This window comes from Podarcis filfolensis (genome assembly GCF_964270895.1).
Source record: "Podarcis filfolensis genome assembly, chromosome: 13".
Lineage (NCBI taxonomy): Eukaryota > Metazoa > Chordata > Lepidosauria > Squamata > Lacertidae > Podarcis > Podarcis filfolensis.
In genome coordinates, this window is record NC_139615.1 from 16,089,562 (window position 1) to 16,111,292 (window position 21,731).

At 47.2% G+C, this 21,731-nt stretch overlaps 2 protein-coding genes across 6 annotated transcripts in view; both read left to right on the forward strand.

Moving 5' to 3' along the window:
- TAOK2 (TAO kinase 2) overlaps positions 1-9,473 on the forward strand; it is a 39,164-nt gene extending 29,691 nt beyond the window's left edge. Inside the window, exons 18-20 of the mRNA XM_083581880.1 lie at positions 1,897-2,109; positions 3,514-3,696; positions 5,211-9,473. Of these exons, the coding sequence (XP_083438006.1) occupies positions 1,897-2,109; positions 3,514-3,696; positions 5,211-5,720 (906 nt within the window). The 3' untranslated portion in view covers positions 5,721-9,473. The remainder of the gene's footprint in view (positions 1-1,896; positions 2,110-3,513; positions 3,697-5,210) is intronic.
- Positions 9,474-10,604: 1,131 nt separating this feature from the next.
- On the forward strand, positions 10,605-20,520 carry LOC310747486 (uncharacterized protein). 5 transcript variants are annotated; one of them, XM_083581909.1, is made up of 9 exons: positions 10,605-10,723; positions 13,125-13,302; positions 14,667-14,693; positions 15,047-15,233; positions 16,361-16,442; positions 16,682-16,760; positions 17,390-17,467; positions 18,757-18,882; positions 20,324-20,520. In XM_083581909.1, exons 2-9 carry the CDS (start codon positions 13,132-13,134, stop codon positions 20,459-20,461), a joined length of 888 nt encoding a protein of 295 aa, XP_083438035.1. In that variant the 5' UTR covers positions 10,605-10,723; positions 13,125-13,131; the 3' UTR covers positions 20,462-20,520. The 5 variants fall into 5 exon arrangements, with proteins under 5 accessions (XP_083438035.1, XP_083438037.1, XP_083438038.1 ...); XM_083581911.1 differs by having other exon boundaries at positions 17,393-17,467; XM_083581910.1 differs by lacking the exon at positions 10,605-10,723 and adding an exon at positions 10,882-11,365.
- Positions 20,521-21,731: the final 1,211 nt, after the last annotated feature.

The following is a 21,731-nucleotide window of genomic DNA, read 5'->3' on the forward strand; positions in this document are numbered from 1 at the left end:
TCTGTGTGAGGATCACTCTAGAATTCTTCCTGGTGGTTTGTGCCCTGTGTGAATACATAGGGGGTGGCTTGACTTGTGCCAGCCTTCATTCTCTGCAATCCGGAGTACCGCAAAATAATTGCACGCACAGCTTCCAAGCAAAAATAACACATGTGGGTTCCGGGGGAAAAACACAGACCCACATTGAGGTGGGTTCCTGCTGCATCATATGACAAAGGTCCCCTCTCCCAGAGGTCAGCCACGGCAGTGACAAAGGTGTGCGTGTTCCACCTGCCTTACATTAGTCTCAGTTCAAAAAGCATCCTTCTGCTTAATCTTTAAGCATCTTCCTCCCTGACCTCCCAGCTGTGAGGCTCAGTTTTCCTTATGAGGCACAAGAGTTTCCTCCCCATGACGCCACTGCCTTCCCATTCCTGGCACCCATGTAAGGCGCTCGCCCTCATTCATCCCATTCATAACACAAGGGACTTTGGTATTCGCTGTGTGTTTGATAACATTTTTGTAGACCACCTCCTAACGAGGAGGTGACACAGAAATAGAAACTCAACTTTGCCTTCTCCTAACCTCTGACTCCTAACTGGGAAGTTTTAAATGTTTGTGGTTCACCCCATACACTCCCCCCAGCCCCAGTGCGTTCCTTAAAGAACCTGAACGCTGCTTAGATAAGGAGAGGGCAGAGAAGAAGTATCTTTTTCAAAGGGGTAGCGGCGTTTGAGCCCTCCCCACTCACTAACCCAAATAGGATCAACTGGAAGGCGTCCCAATGAGAGTCTCAGATAAAGGACAGCTCTGAAAAGTGTTGCCTGGTGTACAGTGACCATTCAGTAAAACAAATGCTGGAGACAAAAATGGGGGTGGGTTTTGAACAATTTAAAAAATAAATATACCCTACCTTTCAGTTAAACACTAATTTGGTTGCTGGCCTTACCTTGTGTGGAGTGTGTCTTTTTAGCACAGAACTGGGCTACTTGGGGGCTCGGAAGGCTCAGCCTGTTCCCTAGTGCAGCCACAGGGGAAAATACACACATGCACATACTCTCTCTGAGGTACACCCCTTCCTTACTTTGCGTGAACAGCAGCAGAGGCTCAGCTTAAAAAGTTCTCCCCCTGAGCTTCTCAGTTGTGGGTGTGAGCCCAACACGCAAGCAGCTAGGACCTTGAAGAGCGGAAGGGGAGAATTCATACTTAGTCAATATTTGATCCTACTTGGGGGTGGAGTGGGGGGTTGAAAAGTCATTTTGCCACTGTTGGAGCTCATACTAGAACGGGAGTGAACAGAGCCAAGGCTGCTGGCCCTTCAGCCAACTCTCAGCATGGTCCTACTTGGACATTAGTTGCACCAGGACTGCTGCTTTTTCAAAATCACCGATAATTCCCCTTATATCCTGCCTTTCTCCTATAATGAATATATGAAGCTGCCCAGTTCCGTCAGGCTGCCGGTCTGCCCAGCTGAGTGCTGCATATTCTTGGCTGGCATACTCTGGCTCTGCAGGGTTGGGCCTAGCGCATCCTCACCATATAGATCCTTTAACTGGAGATGCCAGAGAGATTGAACCTGGGTCATTCTGTACAGGAGCCTCTAGGAAACACGTCACATTTAAGTGGCTTTGCCTTCAGCGGGAAATGTCGCTTGGTTAAATGAAGGACAGGGTCTCCCCACCAAAACCCTACTGGTGGGAGTTGTTGGTCTAACACGTGCTCCTGTCTCTCTCTCTCTCTCTCTCTCTCTCTCTCTCTCTCTCCCCCCGTTGTTCTTCTCTTTCCCCACCCGTTTTTTCTTTCGCACTCTCCTCCTTTGTTCACCATTCTTCCCCTCCCTCCTTTGGTTGCTTGGGCTTGCCTTTTCTTTTCGGTTCTTCTCCCCTGTTCTCCTCCTCTCTCTTCCTCCTACCCCAGTCCAAGGAGCTGCAAATTAAAAAGCAGTTCCAGGACACCTGCAAGATCCAGACACGACAATACAAGGCCCTCCGCAACCACCTCTTGGAGACCACCCCGAAGAGCGAGCACAAAGGCATCCTCAAGCGCCTGAAGGACGAGCAGACCCGCAAGCTGGCCATCCTAGCTGAGCAGTACGACCACAGCATCAATGAAATGCTCTCCACCCAGGCCGTAGGTACCCCCACTACGACCCCCTGCCCCCGGGGAGAAGGAGGGAACTGACCCCTTTCTCCATCAGGGAGGGGAGAGTTGTGTTCTCATTATGCTCTTAAAAATAACGCAGCAAAACTTGAGTTTTGTGCCCTTCCAGTGAGAGTATCCCCCATTCTTGTTCCCTTCGTTCCAATCTGTGAGAGTATTTTGCAAATAGAGCCCTTCTGGGTGAATTAACTTGTTCCATCTACAGTGGTACCTTGGTTCTCAAACTTAATCCGTTCCGGGAGTCCATTCGACTCCCAAAACCATTCGAAAACCAAGGCATGGCTTCCAGTTGGCTGCAGGAACTTCCTGCACTCAAGCAGAAGCCACGCTGTATGTTCGGCTTCCGAAAAACGTTCACAAACCAGAACACTTGCTTCTGGATTTGCAGTGTTCAGGAGCCGATTTGTTCAGCAACTAAGCCGTTCGGGAACCAAGGTTTGACTGTACTTTTGCGGAGGGCACAGAATTTGGGCTTCCTTAGTGCAGTTTATGCAGCTCTAGCTAGTAGTGAGGGACCCCACCTAAAAGATGATGTTGGTTTTAGGCCACTTAACTGTCATGCTTCCTTCAACGCCACCAAAAAAGAATCCTGAGAAGAAGAGTTTGGCGAGGGATGCCGGAAGTACTCTGAGAGCTCAAGCTCACCTTGCCTAACTACAATTCCCAGGGTTCCATGAGAAGAGGGATGGATCACTAAAACACTGAGTTTGTAGTATGGGTGTGTCCTAGGTCATACAATGCTCCTGGTGGTGCTTCACCATCTCATATTTCTTCCTCACTCAAAAGCATCCTTTTGAGGTTGGTCGATCTTAGTTTTTTATTTACTGAGGCTGATGGAGACCCACTTAACCAAAGCTACCTAGTGAGAGTGGTGATGGCCGAGGTGGACTTTGACTTCTTGAGTACAAAGGGCCAAGGATCAATATGCCACAACAATAGGGTTCGCCCCCTTTTCCCAGGCTTGTCTCATGTGACTCTCACATGTAGCTCTTACCAACCTGCCACCCAGAAGCTCCATTTTGATCTAGGAACTGCCCTGTGGTCCTTGGATGAAAAACAGTATATTGATTAACTAATTACTAAATAACAACAATAACAGTAATCGACCTGGTGCCCATGGGTTCTCCCCCGTGACAGCATTACAAAGCAGGGTGGGGGACCAGTGTTTTATTTTTTACTGTTCGGGGACAAAGCCAAACATGTCTGAGCCCTGCTTCAGAAGCTGCTGCTGCTGCAACTGTGGGAGAGGCCTTGTGGCCGTGTTGGGTGAAGAGCGTCAGCCTTTCTCTCCAGAAACAGCCACCCTCTCCCTCAGTCAGCCCTGAGCCTGCAGTGTGCCCCTTCCTTATCTCTTCCTTTTCTCCCCCCTCCCAGCTGCGGTTGGACGAGACGCAGGAGGCAGAATACCAGGTCCTGCGGATGCAGCTGCAGCAAGAGCTGGAGCTGCTCAACGCCTATCAGAGCAAAATCAAGATCCACACCGAGGCGCAGCATGAACGGGAGATCAAGGAGCTTGAGCAGAGGGTATCCATCCGCCGGGCACTGCTGGAGCAAAGGGTACGTGCAAACAGCCTTCCTCCTCCTCCTCTTGGAAAACCCACGGTCCTGGTTCCTTAACCCACAGCACCAACCTCTCAGACCTACACGCCTCTCCCCTCTTGCCTGTCTCACCCAGATGGCTAGAAGTGTTAGTTTCCCTCTGGTTCCAAGCTCCCAAAATACTAACCCACGATCCCAAGAGGCCACCTTGCACCAAAACTTTTAACTGGGATTGAAAGCCTTCTCGGCTGCCTTCTCTATTTCTCTCTCTCCCCACCCGCAAAAGAGAACCAGAGTTCTTGCCTGAACTGCGCTGGGCTTTGTTAATGGAATTCCCGGAGCTCCTTGTGAAAGTGCACTCTGGGAAAGGGAGAGCCGTGATGGTTTAAACAGCTTTCGTATTGATTGCGATGCAAGTCAGCCCCCCTTAAAAGCTCAGGGAAGGGCGGACTTGATGGGCTTGCTGTAAGGTGAATAATGGAGAGGGATCGAGAGCTACAGTCGAAAGCCCATTACACGTTCATTAGGAAGAGATGAGGTATCGGGGTCCTCCTGCATAGGTTAGTCCGAAGGGTCTGGTGGTGGCCGGCGGTAGGGCTAGGCGATACCTGGTTTTCAATGCCGCAATATATCACTTTGCAATATACAGATATATCACAATGTCTGAAATAAGGGTGGAACTATGTAGATACATTGGCTGGCCTCACGGTTTCCCCCAGCATTGTGATTTTTGCATAGCATATGCACACGCACATCATGATTTGCAAAATATTGCCAAGTCACAAATTATGAAACTGATTGCACGATACGGACTTCAAACCGGTATCGCCCAGCCCTAGCCATAAGGCTCCTCAGCGAGGATGAGGATTCTGCAGCCCTACAGATGCTTTTGGACTCCCAACAACTACAGCTAGCATGCACAGTGGCCAGGAAGGGTCAGAGTCCAGCAGTGTCTGATTTCCTCACCCCTGGTTTTGAGACCGGTTTGTCCCATCCTGGGTTAACACCCTCTTCCTCCTTAACCAAACCCAGGTGTCCCTGCTGTTGCTTCAGTAGCCATTTTCTATAGCTAACTGGGAAGTCCAACCCCACTGTCACAATAGCAATATTTATACAACATATTTTTTAAAAAAGAAAGAAAGCTGTGTTCCCATTATTATACGACCTACCTCCCAGGTACTCCTGACCACAGACTTTGCAGCCTTAGAGGACTGGCCAGGAAGTTGATCTTATACACGCTTACTGGAGAGCAAGCTCCATTGAGCTCACTGGGGTCTGCTTCTGATGCAGCAGGCGTCGGATCGCATTCTGAACATTTGCTCAGAGAGCTCTTCTTGGCAGCTGCCATGCTAACACCATGGCGGAGTCTTATAAAAAGAACTTGCCAAAATGCTTGCTCTGTGGTTTTAAGCTGCTAGCATGGAAGCCATAGTCCAGCAACAACCTGCATGGCCGCCGGCTCCCCATCTCCCTTCTAAGCTCAGTCTCTCTGTGTGTGTTTATTTAATTTTTTTGCCTTTGTCACCCTCTAGATCGAGGAGGAGATGTTGGCCTTGCAGAACGAGCGATCTGACCGCATCCGGAGCCTCTTGGAGCGCCAAGCCCGGGAGATTGAGGCCTTCGACTCGGAGAGCATGCGCCTGGGCTTCAGCAACATGGCGCTCACAGGCATTCCAGCTGAAGCCTTCAACCAAGGCTACACTGCCCCCCCTCAACCATGGCCCTCCCGCCCCGTCCCCCGCAGCGGCTCCCACTGGAGCCACGGCGTCCAGAACACAGCCGGGGCCCCCCACGCGTGGCGGCAGCCCCCCATGCTTGCCCCGCCCCCTTCAGCTTGGCTCCACCCTCCTTCCTCCTCCCCTTCCTCCTCCTCCTCCTCCACGTCATCCGCCCCTGGGGGCCGCTCCAATGTGGTCATGCTGAGGAACAGCCCCCAGCCGCTGCGGCGCACAGCTTCTGGAGGCCAGTCGGACCAGGGCATCAGCCGCTCGGCCAGCGTCACCTCCCACATCCTCAACGGGTCGCACTTCTCCTACTCGTGAGGCGCTGGGGAGAGAACAGGGAAACTTTGCTGGAGGGAGACAGGGGAATTGGCTGGTGGAAAGGGGGAGGGGAGGAGGAGGAGGCAGGGGGGCGGCGCGTTTGCCGGGGCTCAGCAAGCTAGAACTGGGAGAAACCGAACCGCAGTGTGAAGGCTCCTCAGTCGTCATCTGTGGCCTTTGACTTGCCACCCACCTTGCAAGCGCAGAGACACAGAAGATTGGACTGTGCGGCGGAAGGTTGCACTCATGCCCTCTGGAGCATGGCTGGGGCCTCCTCCTCAGATCGTGGTTTCCTATCCCCCGCCAAATGGATGGAGACACCGAAGCTTGTGAACGTGACGTTGGCAATCGGTTTTTTGCGTCCCTGGTGGTTGTCAGCCGCTTCCCCCAGCGTTGCCACAATCTGTAGATGGAGAGAGGCAGAGAGCGGTGCCCCGGCAGCGGAGGCTAAATTGTGTCTTCAGGATGTGGCTGAATATTCCCAGGACGAGGGGCGGGTGGGGAGAAAGGCCCCCCACATCGCAGCAAATCCAGAATTCTTGATTGTGCATCCATAGCTTGCCCCACGCGCTGCAATCAGAGCTGATGCGCTCGGGAGAGCCTGTTCTGTGTCTCCTGCGTCATGGTTCCTTTCAATCAGTTCAGGCAGTGAGAGAGAGAGAGAAATTAAATTAACGGGCGTGGATTTTGGGAGAACCCTGGATTGCCATTGGTGGCGGCCGATCGGTGCATGCATAGAATTACCAGATTGACAGTGAAAGAACTTTGCCTCCTTCCTGAGGCCTGGACAGTGGCTTCTGATCCTGCCCGAGTTCACAGGCGACCATAACCGAAATCCGTTGTTTCTGGACCGTTCTCAGCTCCCGGAACCTTCCTTACCTCACCACAGTCTGTGGCTGGAGAAGGAATTGTAAATTGCAAGCTGCTCTGGGCTCTTTATCTGCATCGTCCCATTTCTCACAGAGGCAGCCTCCTCCAGCTCCTCCTGTCACAGCGCCAGGCTGGTCCCACGGGATGGAGCGGGGATTGAGGTTCCGGAACCAGGCCTCGCGTTCCTGTCATGAACCAGAATGTAGATTTTAAACGGTGCCCTCTACATACCCGCCCCATATGTCTGTTTTGAGACGCGGATTTAAGCCCATGCCAGCCCAGGGATGTGTTTTTGTGTTAATACTCACCACCTTACCCACATGGATTACGTCTCTTTCCCCCCTCTGAAGGAAAGACCGCCCCACCACTCTTGCCACCCAGAGGGACTTTGAATGGCAGGCCTCCCTCTGCCACCCGGTCCTGAGCATTAAATTTAGTTTCCTGGCCCAGCCACAACCTCTGGAAGGTCAGGCTCCCTCTCTGGCCGAGGGCCTCGGAGGGTCACTTGCTTCCGTTGCACCCGGTTGCTCCCTTAAGCCACCTCCTCCTCCCAGAAACCACCGTGCCCCCCCTCCAAATTTGCCTCCTGTCATTCCCGTTGTCCTCCAGCCACTTCTCAGCATCGCTCCCATGCACCCCACCTGCCCAGTTTAGACTCGCCAGATCTGCAGCCCTGAGTTCGTATTTGCATGCAGGAGATCGGCTGCAGAATCTGAGTGCCCAGCAGAATGAAGGACACCTGTCGGTTCAGAAGCCACCTTCAACCCATCTCCTTCCTATACATTCTCCCCACCCCCAGAACCATTCCTACCCCCTGGAAAAAACTTATTTGGTTACATAATACCCAGTATGAACAAACCCCAAGGCCGGCTACCCAGGGTTTGGGATCAGGGTCAGCCTGTCTGAATCGGCAAACTATATATCTGTGGCCAGTTGCCCTCCTCTCCTCCTCCTCCTGTACTTAAGCACCAAACCTCTGCTGGAAAATGGGCCCCTAGTTCCTCTAGAGCTATAATTTATCTGAGTCAGACCCATATATCCCACCAGTTGATAGAGAACACTTCCTGAAGCCCCCGGGGTGGTTTGCCCAGCTAAGAGGAAGGGGAGTTTTGCAAGTGGGCTGTTTCAACTCTGGCCAGCTAAAGGAGAACCTGGGGGGGCCATTTTGCATGTTCAAAGCTCTTCTGAGTTGGGGGCCCAATTGGGAGCGGCGGCATCATGTTGAAATCATGTATGATAACTCTTGTGCAAAGTCAGCTTTCAGAGGTTGGTCTTCCCCTTTTCGTTTTGTTCTGAACCATCGCTCAAAGTTTTCACCATGTAGGGAGGAATGCTAGATTCTTGGCCCCAGCAGGTGAAGAGCTGTGATCAAACTGTACCATTTGAACCCATATTTTAAAAAATACCCCTGCTGCTTACGTGAAAATTGGAAGCTGGGAAGATGTTCTCTAGGGTAGCCTTCTCCTGGCACACTGGCTTTGTTAAATGCATAGCTGTTTCTTGTTTCCCGTTTGGAAGCATTTGGCCATGTTGGCTCTCTGAAGTGGGACAGTGTAGGAAGTTCTACGAGCGGTTTGTGTGAATTAAGCTCAAGGATCAGCCAGCAGTCTTGGCATTACATTGACTGTACAAAAGGAGCCACATAAACCCCTTTTTTCAGGAAGATTGAGGAAATCCAAGCTTTCTTCTTTTGAAACGTGAAACAAAACTTCCACATCTCACAAATCCCTCCTAGAGACCAGGGCAAACTTTTTTTTAATCTCATAGGTAGAGCATGCAGTTCTGGAAACCATTTCTCACTAGTGACGGAAGGAAAGTCCGAAGGGTTGTGTGTGGAAGCGAAGGAGAGCCGCATGTTCCAGGAAAGCAGAAATGGGTTACGGAATTATCACAAGTAGTAAAATGAGCCAGGAAAGATCTTGAAGTAGAAATTTTCCATCTGTTGCCGGGAAATGTGGTGTAGTCCTTCTTTGTCTGTGGAAGACATTGTAGTTTCTTAGGTTCCCGCCTCCCGCCCTCATATTTGGGCCAGGAACTGAATCATTTTTTTCCATTGTAAGCAGCTGAAGTAAGTCTTGTCCTTTACAACACACAACCCTATTAAAATCCCCCTCCTTCCTCAACAAACGCTGCTGCCCACACCTGTCCCCCATTCACCCAACCCCAAGGGCACTGGTTTGGCTACAACCATAAAATTATCCTATCTAAACTTCTCAGACTTCTCCCAGAACCCTCTTCAAGTTCCTCAAGCTAATTTTGTGATTGAACAAGGCCACTGTTTTAAACTAGAGGGGTTGGGGGTGGGTGGGAGGGGAGAACTGAATGGGATCTTTTGTTACTTCAAGGTGTTCAGTTAGTGATTTCTGCCTGCCTGGGATTGGGAAATGGGGTTTTGGGTGGGCTGGAGGGGCTTGATGTATTATAATAATTAATCCTTTTGCTTTAAAAAAAAATATTTCTGTTTTTTGGTGCCATAACTTTCCCCATGTACAGTTTACCTCTTCCAGTCTTTTTCTTTTCTCTTTTTGCGCTTTCCTCCCCTCCCCCTCCCCAGTTTTTTTCCTGTCTCCCTCTGTGTGGGTGATTAAAAACTAATGTGAGTGTGTGTATGTATGTGTGTATGTCTTTTTTTATATATGAAGAAAAAATGTTGGCGGGGGGGGGAACTTAGACATATGTGTCCTATGGAATGTATTAGAAAATAAAACACTTTTTAAAAACAAACAGGAACGGGGTGGGTGATCTTGAATCTTACTTGGGAGAGCAAAAACTGGAAAGAGAACACAACGATGGAACTGGTTGCTCTCTAGAGGGCTACCAGTTGGAGAGATTTTGGGGTGGGGTGAGAAATCTTTTAATAAAAATGTTGACTATTAAAAAAAAGTATTCTGTCTCTTTGGGGTTTTGAGGGAATGGGGTCAAGGCATCAAGATCTTATCCAACCCAGGTTCCCATGGGACAAGATCCTAAAGGGTTTTTTTTAATATCTAGATAACTGATTAATACGTCAGTCGCCCCCATTTTATACACATACAGGGACGTTAAAGGATTCTGACTCCTTTCAAGTCATGTTTACATGTGGGATGGAGTTCCTGAAACATATTAACGTCATTATTGTATACACAACCATGAGTGTAGTGGTCACTCAGTTGAATTAATCTGGAATAACAGGTACTTTTGTCTATATGTCTCCTACCATGTGGAATTCATAAGGCTTGGTTTCCAGACCCTTTATCATCTTGGTCAACCTCCTCTGCACACGTTCCAATTTGTCAATATCCTTAAATTGTGGTGCCCAGAACTGGACACAGGTGTCGTCTGGCCAAAGCAGAATAGAGTGGGGGGACGACTTCTCTTGATCAGAACAGTATCCTCCTGTTGATGCAGCCTAGAATAACATTAGCTTTTATTCCTGCAGTATCAGGCTGTTGACACATGTTGAGCAGTCTACTAAGGCCCCTAGATACTTTTCACATGTACTATTGGCAAGCCAGGTGTCCTCCATTTTATATTTTTTGCGGCTGGTGTAGAACCTGACATTTGTCCCTATTGAAATCAATTTTGTTAGTTTGTTACGGTCATCTGGAATCCTGATTCTGTCTTCAGCGGCATGGCTACCTGTCCCAGTTTGGCGTCATCGGCAGATTTGATTAGCATCCTCTCAATACCTTCGTCCAAGTCATTTATAAAGATGTTGAACAACAATTACGGTGCTTGAGTTCCCTAAATCTATATTCCTTCCTTCTCAGACTTGGAAAAAAAATATTCTTGGGCTCAGAAGCAAGTTGAATTCAAGTGACCACTAGCCGTATCTAAATATATATGTGTGTGTATGTATTCACTTATCTGATAATAACAGAAGGATGCATTTCCTTCTGGAACACCCTCTTTCCTCTACTCACAAGCCTGCAATTGTATATGTGCTCCATCTCAGCCTCTGCAGGTCTGCCCTTTTCTGCCTCTGAAACATTCAACCCTCTTACATTACAAGGAATTCCATCGCCTAGCAACTGGGCTCTGGAAGCATTCCCATGGCAACTGCATCCCTGGCAGTTGGCTACCAATTGAAGGAGCATCTTGGTTGCATCCTACCCCCACAGGACAGGGCTTGAAAGGGAAGGAAGGGGCTGATGGTTTGTATCTTAACAGAGCTCAAGGGCCTTTTCTGCATAGAAAATGGGAGGTGTGAAGGTGAAGTCCCCTGAATAGGAAGGGCATTTGCCACTAAGTCACATTGTGTTTCCACTTGCTCAATTTCCAGGCCACCACCTTCGTATCCATTGAGAGAGTCCTATCCATTAAGTGTGGGCTTTAGAGGCCTTGCTAGAGGGTGCCTCCAAAAAAATTTCCCCCTTTTCCTTTTCTATTAAAAAAACCCCTTTGTTTACAGGGCAGCTGGGAATGCTATAAAGTATAGCGTTGGTAAGACCCCAGGCACTTGCCCTCTTTTTAATTTGTTCAGAGGCAGTACTTTGTAGTAGCATATGCGAATTTGTGTCATTGGGCTGTAGCTACCTGGCTGAGCATACGAGGTTGTGGGTTCAATCCCTCGCAAATCCAGGTAGGACTTGCAGAAGTTACGCCCTGCCTGAAACCCTGCAAGCCATGCTGCCAGTCAGTGTAAACTACTGAACTAAATAGACCTGACTCACAAGAGCAGCTTCCTAAGCCACCTAGCAAACTCCCTTCTTCGTACATCAGACTCCCATTTAATGTTGGGCACAGTGGAATCCGCTGGCAAAATCCAGCACGTTAGAATTACTTTATCTGTGTAGGTATGTGGAATGGAAGGGAGCGTTGTCTACCTTTCCCAGTTAAAGCAGTGCACTCACTGGTGCCCTGCCCTTTCTCCCGCTTACCATACAGTCCTGGCTCAGGATTAGTTGCAGGCTACATGGTTTCCAGAAGTGCACCAGGGGCTACATCAAGTTTGCAATTTCCCCCGAGAGTGCCTCCTCCCATCAGTCAGTCCTTCTTACCCTGTTTCTGCATTTATAGTCGTGGACACATGCACACACAAAGCAAGCAGAAAATTGGCAGTACTCTGCTCATATCACATTTGCAAGCAAGGGGGGTGGGAGTAAAGAGGTATGTGGACTTACATCTTAATTCACAGCACTAGTCATAAAAAAGAGAGAAACTTGTGGGTACTGCCTGCTTTAAGAACAAAAATTGCCCTCAGGGAAGGCAGAAGTCTGTAACTTCTTTCTGTAACTGCTTTCTTCCAATACAATAGTCTGCACCTGCTGGTTAAAGGAAGGGCAAATCTTGTGTTTTCCCAAAGAGCTCTGCATTGCCTGCAAATTTCAGTGATGGGTATTTTTTGAGTCGTGAAGCTGAGAAGGTTTGGGCCTAGTCATGGGTGACCACCCTTATGCCACCTTGTGTTCCGTGATGGGATACAAATTAAGAAAATAATATTAAGAAACAAAAGCAACAACAAATTGCTTCAGAGACAGGTCCAGAAGCCGCACTTATTGCAAATATGAACCTATGCTAACTTACTTTTTTACGGGGACACCAGAAATGAAGACTTACGATCTTTCTCCCCAATATATTTAAAGTTTTTTTATCCCATCCTTTGATAATTAAAAAAGAATCTAAGACAGCGTATGTTCTAAAATGTCAATCTAAAATACATGATAGGTAAACGACAAATTGTGTCCTCAACCAGCCGTAGATGGGAACAGTTTAGAGTGGCTGGATCTCTCACAGTTGTGGCTGGCGTCCATCCATCTCAAAAGACAATGGAGTGCACTTGCAGGGGTGAATTTCTCAAAGCCATTTCAAAAGCCATGAAGTGCCTGAAGAAACAAGCTAATCTTTACCTGGTGTTTAAAAATTAAATTTTTCAGCAAGCAGAAAAGCGGGGATTTACATCATTGAAATGTCTCTAGTCAGAAAGCGCCCACTGCTGGTAAGATGAAAGCCCTCAGCCTTGGGCCTCCTTAAATGATCTCAGTCACTGGAGAGATTCATGTGAGAATAAATGGCAAGCAATGGGCTCATCTTTTTTTTTATTGCGTACATTGCATTTATATTTCACTTTCTTCTGCAAGGAACTCAAGGTAGTGTACATGGTTTCCCCTGACCCCATTTAATCCTCACAACAACCTTATAAGGCAAGTTAGGCTGAGAGACAGTGGTTGGCCCCAAGTTACCCAGTGACCTTCATGGCTGAGTGGGGATTTGAACCCAGGTCCTAGTCCAGCCCTCTAACCACTAACACTGTGCTGATCTTCCCATAGTATTAACGATGCATGTTGTGGATACATGTCTCAAGTTCAAAATCATGTGTTCCAGCAATTCAGTGAAGGATAAAAGATACTCTAGCTCAGAATCATCATCTTCAGGCCCGGTAGAGAGAAACAACAATAGCTCCAGTTCATGCTCTGGATAGAAAAGTCAAGCCTCATGGCCCAACAACTGCTTCTGAAATTGATTATTTCAGCAGCTGTTTGCTCCTACTTCTTTTTAACGCCAATTGCACATTCCTTTCTCTGCCCAGTGTCCATCTTTCTCTCTCTTTCTTAGATCCAAAATGGAAGAGAGCTGTCGCACCCCCAGGAACAGCCCTCCTCAGGACGATAAGGCTGCCCCAACTGGCTTTGCACCCAGAATATCGGAAGCCATGGCTGAGTACTTGGTGAACACTGTGGCCGGCACTGCCAAAATGGTCCAGGCTTCTGTGGAAGCGCAAAAGTCTGCTCAGGTACCTGAGCCCAGGCTCTAGGAATGACCAGTATTAGAGAGACTGAATGAGAGAAATAATTCTCTTGCTCAAAACTCCCAATATCATTTTTCAGCCTTTGCACACAGAGAGTACACTGGGAGTTAGGCTGAAGCAGGCTTCCTCAGACTTGTCCCTCCAGATGTTTTGAGACTACAATTCCCATCATCCCTGGCCACTGGTCCTGCTAGCTAGGGATCATGGGAGTTGTAGGCCAAAAACATCTGGAGGGCCACGTTTGAGGAAGCCTGGCTGAAGGATAGTTTCTAGCCCAGGACACCCAACCTTGGGCTGAGGGGTGATTTGAACCCTGATCCCCCACACACATATTCTAACACTGGCTCCATCCAATGCCCTGATCACTTAACAAACTTCAGGGTTCATTGGGGAAAGTAATGCGCTTTAAATGTAAGGTGTGTGTACACAGCCACTGTGACAGGTGTGTAACAACCAGCCTTTAGCACTTTTGCTGCCAGTGTCAAAGGAGGGGGGCTTTTACACTGTGTCACCCATTTTGTGGAAGGAGATCAGGCAAGCACCCAACAATAGGGTGCTTTCACAGACTGTTAAAGACGTTTCCTTTTTCTTTCTTTTTTTATAACATTTTTATTCATTTTCAACAACAATTTTATACAATCCATTCACATTTTATCACACATTCATCTATTTTTTGACTTCCCTCAGTTTCTCTGCCAATTTTTCGTTTTAAATTTATATTATTTAACACATTTCTAAGCTTAATATTGCCTTTAAAAATCACCTCTCCCTTCTTACTATTTTTTACAATATTTCTTAATTTTTCACAGAGTCTCTTGAAAACCAACAAGCGTTATCTGTTCATCACATATGCTTTTCAGACAGTCTGTAAATCTCCCCCAGTCCTCGATGAACTTTTGGTCTCGCTGGTATCGAATCTTCCCTGTTAGTTTATCCAATTCTGCGTATTCAGTCAATTTCGTTCTCCATTCTTCCACCGTTGGAATTTCTTCCTGTTTCCATCTTTGGGCCAGAAGTATTCTCGCTGCTGTTACTGCGTATTGGAAAAGTTTACAGTCTTTCTTATTTATTAAACGTATATTTCAACATCTTTTTCAATTCATTATATATTATTTCCCATAAGCCTTTCACCTTTTTACACTCCCACCACATATGATAGAATGTTCCTTCTTTTTCTTTACATTTCCAACACTTATTACATGTTTTATACATTTTAGCCAGTTTTACTGGCGTTATATACCATCTGTATACCATTTTCATTATATTTTCCTTCAATGTAGTACAGGCCGTAAATTTTAAGACGTTTCCTTTTTCTTGGGCATTTCCTGACTGTTTTTGTTGTTGTTCAGGCTGTTGGAGTTGCTGCAATTATACGAGTATGTTGACGTTTCAGTGGTTATTTTAATGGTTTTTGCGTATTGTGGACTTCTTTGAGATTTGTAAGCTTATAAATGAAAAGATATTGAAGATTTGTAAATAAATAATAATAAATTATTTATTTATTTATTTGTAAATAAATCAGTATGTAAGATTTAAAAATAAATGAATAAAATTGTTGTCATTTATAGAAGACCCATGGCACGGTTAAGAGTGACAAAAATGAGCTCTTTTTATAGCAGTTTTATGTAGGAATCTCTTGTCTCTGGGGCCTGGCATGGCTTCTAGAGACAATTGTGTGGGGCTCAAAGCCTGCATAGCCGTGACTTGTCCCCTTCTGCCTTCTCTCCAGCTCGCTTGTTTCCATGCAGAGCAGTCCCTGGCCCAGGCCCGGCTGAGCTACATGGCAGCACGGGGGTTGGCCGAGCGACTGTTGGGGTTTCTGAACCCCCCTGACTACCAAGGGCTCTTCCAGCTCCTGACAGAGCCCCCGCTACCTTATTCTGAATTCTGCACCATCATCCGACGTACAGAAAATGGTCAGTATCAATATCCCTGTTGCTGGGAGTTTGTTTTCTGCCTGGACACCCGTCGTCTCTGTCGCTGTCCATCTGGATCCTGCCTACTCCCTCAGTAGCCCCGCCCATTCTTATGGGGGTCACACCCACTGACCCCCCATATCTTCACCTACTTCAGGTTCTGTGTGAAGCTAAGAATTCAGTGGGTGTGGCCTCCATAAGAATGGGCGGGGCTACTGAGAGAGAGTAGGCGGGGTTCAGATGACGTGTGGCACGGTGAATGGAGCGACAGAGCCTTTTCATGGGTGGCTCCTCAACTGTGGGATATACAGTGGTACCTCAGTTTACGAACAGTCCTGTTTATGAACGATTCGGTTTACAAACTCTTGAAAACCAGAAGTAGTGTCCCGGTTTGAGAACTTTACCTCAGTCTGAGAATGGAATCCGAATGGTGGAAGGGCACTGGCGGCGGGAGGCCTCATTAGGGAAAGCACGCCTCAGTTTAAGAACGGATTTCTGGTTTTGGGGGTTTTTTTAATGCTTTTTATTAACTTTTTCAAAAAAAACAAAAAAAATCTTTACAATCATTCTTAATGTCATCTTATTTACATTATTTACATTGCGTAGTTTAAGAACGGATTTCTGGAACGGATTAAGTTCGTAAACCGAGGTATCACTGTACTCCCCCCAAGGAGGCCTGCCTGGAGCTCTTGTTGCTAGAATTATTATTGATCACTGTATTTCTGCACTTCACTATGCTATTCCAAGGCAGGTTACAAGAGCTTTAGAAATACAATGTTAAAATTAATTACAGTCAAGTGAATATGGTGGGCCCTGCCATTTAGGGCCTAGCAGAAGTCTTATTTCTGTTTTCCCAGGTTTCTTTTTAAAGGGCTGCTAATGTTACCATTTTTAATTTAGCGCAGTTCAGTTTCGCTCTCTCCTTCAATGGGCTGCTGCTGTTTTAGTTTGCTATAATAACTTGTGGTCAATAATAATAATAATAATTAATTGCCATCTTTATTTATTTTCTTACTTTTGCTTCTTACTGCCTTGCCAGCAGCTCTGCGCATGTAAATTTGTGTTGAAGGTGCAGGATATATAAATCATTAAAGAAAGCCACCTCACTGCTTCCTCCTGCCTTGCAGCACTCCTGCACCCTGTTCTGAAGTGCAAGCCAGGATTCCCAGCCAGACGAGAACCCAGCCCAGGCTCTGAATTCACCTGTCCGTGAGTGACCTTGTGGGAGGCCCTTGTGGGGCAAACCCATCATTTTAACGTTGGGGAGAGCGTGGTGCTGATAACGCCAAGGTTGCAGGTTCATTCCCTATATGGGATGGCTGAATATTCCCGCATTGCAGCGGGCTGGACTAGATGATGATCCTCAGGGTCTTTTCCAACTCTACAATTCCACACTTTATATATATATATATATATATATGCTTTTATTTCCATGCTCCTCTTTCCAGACCAGATCTTAGTGATGATGGCCTTCAAGGAGGGGGTCATGACTTCCGGTGCTTCATATCCTCTTGTGCCTGTGAAAGAGTGAGTGATATGTGTCCCCTGTGGTCTTCAACCTAAAAGTTTTGATGAGCAGGGGCTGGTTGTAATCTGCCCTCTGACGAGAGGAAGGCATTCGGCACATGCTGAGATGCATTACAGTTTTGAAGCCAAGGGTCTAGGCTTGCCGAGGGGCAGCAGGGAGGGGCAGGTAGGTGGGGCTTAATCTGAAGTAGGAGGGGCTAAGGGGAATCAAGAAATAACAGGAAGCAAAACATTTAATTTATTTAGGAGACCGCGGTAAGCAGATGAAAACATTAGCAGGGTTGTAATAACACTTGTAATGTAACAAACACTATGGACAACACGAAGAGGTATAAAATATGGATTGTGAAATAATACAAAGTTGAAAATGTTGACAGTAGGACCCAGGAAGGGGATGGTGGGAAGTCTGGAGATTCCAAGAAATCTCTAAATATGAATATGTACTTGGTACTGTTGTATCTTTACACTTGTAAAACCAAATATTTTTTTTTTTTTAATGGAAATAGCAGGAATCACTATGGAGATCCTATGAAACAGTGAGGAGGGGCCCAATAAGAGAGAGTAGAGCATGAGTGGGGAGGGGGGTTGCTTCTGGGTCCCCCCTTCCATCCTTCCCTTTTCTCCCATAGCAGGATGTGGACTGCACAGAGGAAGAGGAGGGTCTGTCTCTGCAGATTCGAGGGCGAAACCCCTCACGCCATAAGCAAGTACGTGCCCTCAAACCGCTGTTTCGTATCATTATGGAAATTGGGGTTGGCTTTTGCAGCCCAGCTCCCCACCAAGCGACTTTGGATCCCTTGAGGTCTGCTATTGGTCAGAGAAATAAATGGAGACATTAATCACATATAAGAAAGCAAGGCTGGATGCCGAGCCTGATTCTTATGGATCAGTTGCAACAGGATCTCCCCCCTCCCACAACAGATAGAAGAAAAAGAGCCCCAAACAAAGTGGGGAGCTACTTTTGAAACTTGCGTCCAGCCACCTTGGCAAGAAAGACACAAATCATCGTAGAAGGAGGGGCTGCCCAGTGAAAGTGGGGCATGTGTAATTTGCATGGTTTCTAATTTATCAGTCATGACACTTTGTGAATTGCTTGTCTCCATTCTGTCATTCATATTCCTGACACATTTAACCATCCCTTTAGATATTGTAACTACCCTGTCTCCTTTCCCCTCCGGGACGCGTTATTCTTGCCCCTGCTCAAACCTCCCCACTTTGATACACAAAATACCTCCATTTGACAGGTCTCGGCTACTATTGACAAGCCACCCAAACTGCAGATTTATGGCATGCTGGCAGCCTATTGAGGAGTTTGCAAGTTTCCTGGCTACAGAGGTGGCTGCCAGCAGGGGCCGATATGGACCAAGCATGGCTCGTCTGCCCCCCTTTCATTTCTAAACTAGAAGGTGCTGGAGTTCTGGCCTGGGAACCTATTTTTCCTAATGAATCTGGCATTTGGGAAGCTGCCTGTGGTTGCTAACTTGTGAGCGAGAGATTCTGCATGTGCTCAGTGGCACTGCCCTTCTGTGGCTCCCGCTAAAGAACCAGAGGGGTCTTGTGTGGTACTTTAAAGCCTGAATTTTGTGGCATAAGCTTTTGTGAACTAGCAGCCACTGTACCAAATGCAGGAAATGTATCCTCAGTAGGCAGATAGAAATATACTGTGACAATGTGACAGGCCCTACCTCTTCCATTTAATAGCTTTTGGGTCCCACCCCTAAATACGGGGCGGGGGTTTGTCTTCCCCTCTGCACTTGTGTGTGCCTAATCTGCCAGCTGAGGACAGCTCCTCTTGTGCTAGTCTGTGAAAACTGATATGGTAATGAATCCGTCTGTCTTCAAAGTGCCACAAGGTCATCTGTTGTTTTTGCTGCAAACCCTAACACAGGTCATCTCTCATATTTGTTAATGCTAGTAGTAGTATGTGTGTTGGAAGTGTGGGCTTCGACTCCCAAGACTGAAAAATGGCTTTGAAGATGCTTTCTTCCCTTACCAGGTGGAGACTGTGCTTCTGGAAGATCAGATGGGGTATGTGACCCAGCGCCGGCCCCGACGTTCCCCCTCGGCTGGTGTGGAGGGGCTTTCTCCCCTAGTATCTGAGCAGGACCTCAACACCATTCAGGTATTGACTCTCTGGGCATAAGGCACCAGGGGAAATTGGAGAGGACAGGTGGTAGAGGCAAGAGGAGCAGGATTTGTTTGTTTAATGTTTATTTATTACATTTATGTACAATCTTTTCCCCCAAGCAGCTCAAAGTGGTGCACTTGGTTCTTCCCTCCCATTTCCCCCCCCCCCACAGCAACCCTGTGAGGTAGGCTAGACTGAGGCAGTGACTGGCCCAAGATCACCCAGTGAGCTTCATTGGCTGAGTCGGGATTTGAACCTTGGTCTCCCAACACTTTAAAGTCTAACAGTTATACTACAAGGACTTACAAATCTACTGGTACTGCTTTTCCTGGCGTAGGAATGCACTGATGGGAACATTGTCATCGGCTGATCTCTGCTTTTTTAAGCAGACAAAGAGAGACTGGACAGGAGGCCAAGTTGGAGGGAGGGAGGGAGGGAGGGAGGGAGGGAGGACAGACTGCCAGGCCCCATCCACGACTTGTGAGTCACAACTCCAAACAAGAAGTAGGGTGCCCCTAGGGTTACATTGATTATACCACAAAGCAAACAAACTTTTAACTGGAGTCCTTAAAGCTGTGAAGAATTGCTTGACAGTTTGGGAGGCAACACATAGTGACACCAGTGGATCTTTTCTGCAAACTGCGGAACGTTGCATTTGTAGATGCAAATCTAGGGTTTTCCCATTTTATCCCCAGAACAACCCTGCGAAGTAGGCTATGCTGACAGCAACTGTTACTGGCCTCCAGGTCATCCTGCAAGAATCATGCCTTGTTGTGGATGTGAATCCAGCTCTCCCTAGTCCAACACACTGGTTGCCATACTTCATAGTTATGCAAAAGCAAGAATTTCAGCAGATGTGGGTCTTTGCATTCCTGCAAGCCACAATCTCTTCTTCTATGGAGCCTCCCTCTCTTTTTCCTGTCCTCAACCCAACCTGTGCAGAATGCACCCAGGTATCAGCTGTCACTCCTGCCCACATCCAGGCTGAGGGAGGAGGGAGGAAGAAGAGGATTTCCCTCATGCGTGGGACTATAGAACACTCCATTTTTCTTATTTTCAGAAATTCTGAAACATTTAGCATCACCACACTCCAGTCCCGGGTTTTATACTAGCATGGCTGGGGGTGGACTGCCAACTTTGGGGGAAATTGTGTTGCCAGGGATAACTTTAATTTTGGATGTGTTTCAGTGAATCTATGAAACATGTAAAAGAGCAAGGTCTGTTTCCGTCTGGGAGGGTGGCAACCCTAACCCCACACTTCCAGCAGGACCAAGTCCAGAGCTGGGGAACTTTTGACCATAAATCATCACGTTCCTTGGTATAATCATAGCCACATTCTATGCCAAGTAGGAAACAGACTTTTCCAGTGTCAGGGTGGTGGAGGTGCTTGGAAACTGTGTTTTACTTCTCATTTTCTTCCTTCCCTGCACTACAGCCCCTGATCTGCTGCCCGTCCCGCCAGGGTGGGCCAGGCAAGTTCCTGAGCAAAGTGTCTCGGCGCAAGGATCCGCCTCAGCCAGAGAATTCGGACAGCGACACCGACCAGCCAGAGGCTTTGTCTGAGGACACCTGATCAACCTGGCTCCAGACCCATTGTATTCACAAGAGAGAATAATAAACACTCCGCTTGAACCCCTCTCCCATTTCCCTCCAGGATCTGGAGGGGGAAAGGACAGTGCATCTCTCGCCCATTCCATCGGAGAGAGCCAAAATGGCACCCTCCCGATGTTGGTCGGCTATGGTTCCCACCACCCCTGGCCATTGGCCATGCTGGCTGGGGCTGTTGGGAGTTATAATCTGAAGGGCACCAGGTTGGCTATCCTTGGAATAATCACAGCAAGCAGAATTGGGAAGGGGAGGAAAGCTGCAAAGCATGCTGGGTTAATTGCCATAAGATGCATTCTAGGTAAACATCAGGTTCTGTCCATGAAGGGATTGAAGAACCACTCAAAGCAGCTGGCACTGCCACCTCTTCCAAAATATATTTGAATAAAATGCAAATGAACAACCAAGTGAAAACCCTGACCAGTGCATATACATGAGTGTATTCATATACTGTACAGCCTGCATATCTGTTCACAGATTAGCAAGCAAGAGGTGGTGTGGTGTAATGGACTGAGTGCTGGACTTGGCCAAGGAGTCCTGAGTTCAAATCCCAGCTGGACCCATGCTTGTGATTTTGATTTTTACATATATATATATACATACAGTGGTACCTCTGTTTCGAACATCTCTGTTGACGAGCATTTCAGTTTTTGAACACCGTAAACCCACAAATAAATGCTTCAGTTTTTGAACACGCCTCGGAAGTTGAACATGGCACACGGCTTCCACTAAGTGCAAGATCCTGAGGCCTAGCTGTCGACTACTGATTTTTTTGTTTTCGAACGTTTCAGAACTCGAATGGTCTTCCGGAACGGATTATGTTCGAAAACTGAGGTACCACTGTATACGTAGTGCCATCAATGGGCAATTTACTGTTAAATTGATACATAGCCCTGGTGAAAGGTCAGCACACTGATATAAATACTAGATGCCTACCCATAATCTGTAACAATACCAAAGTGTGCCAGTAGCCACTATTAACTCCATTAAAGCAATAACTATGGAATTTGAAAATCAGCCATATTTTATCTGACGATTCTTTACCCCTTCATGTGGCATCTTCAGTCGCCCAGCAGCTTGTAAATAAAACTTATCAGCCAAAGAAGAAATGATTAGAAAGCCCACCGATTCAAATTATGTTTTCGAAATTTATTTCATACTCCCGTTAAGAAATACCACTCATTTAAAAACACGTTTGTTTGTTGTCAAAACAAGAAAAAATATGATCTCTCGAGGTA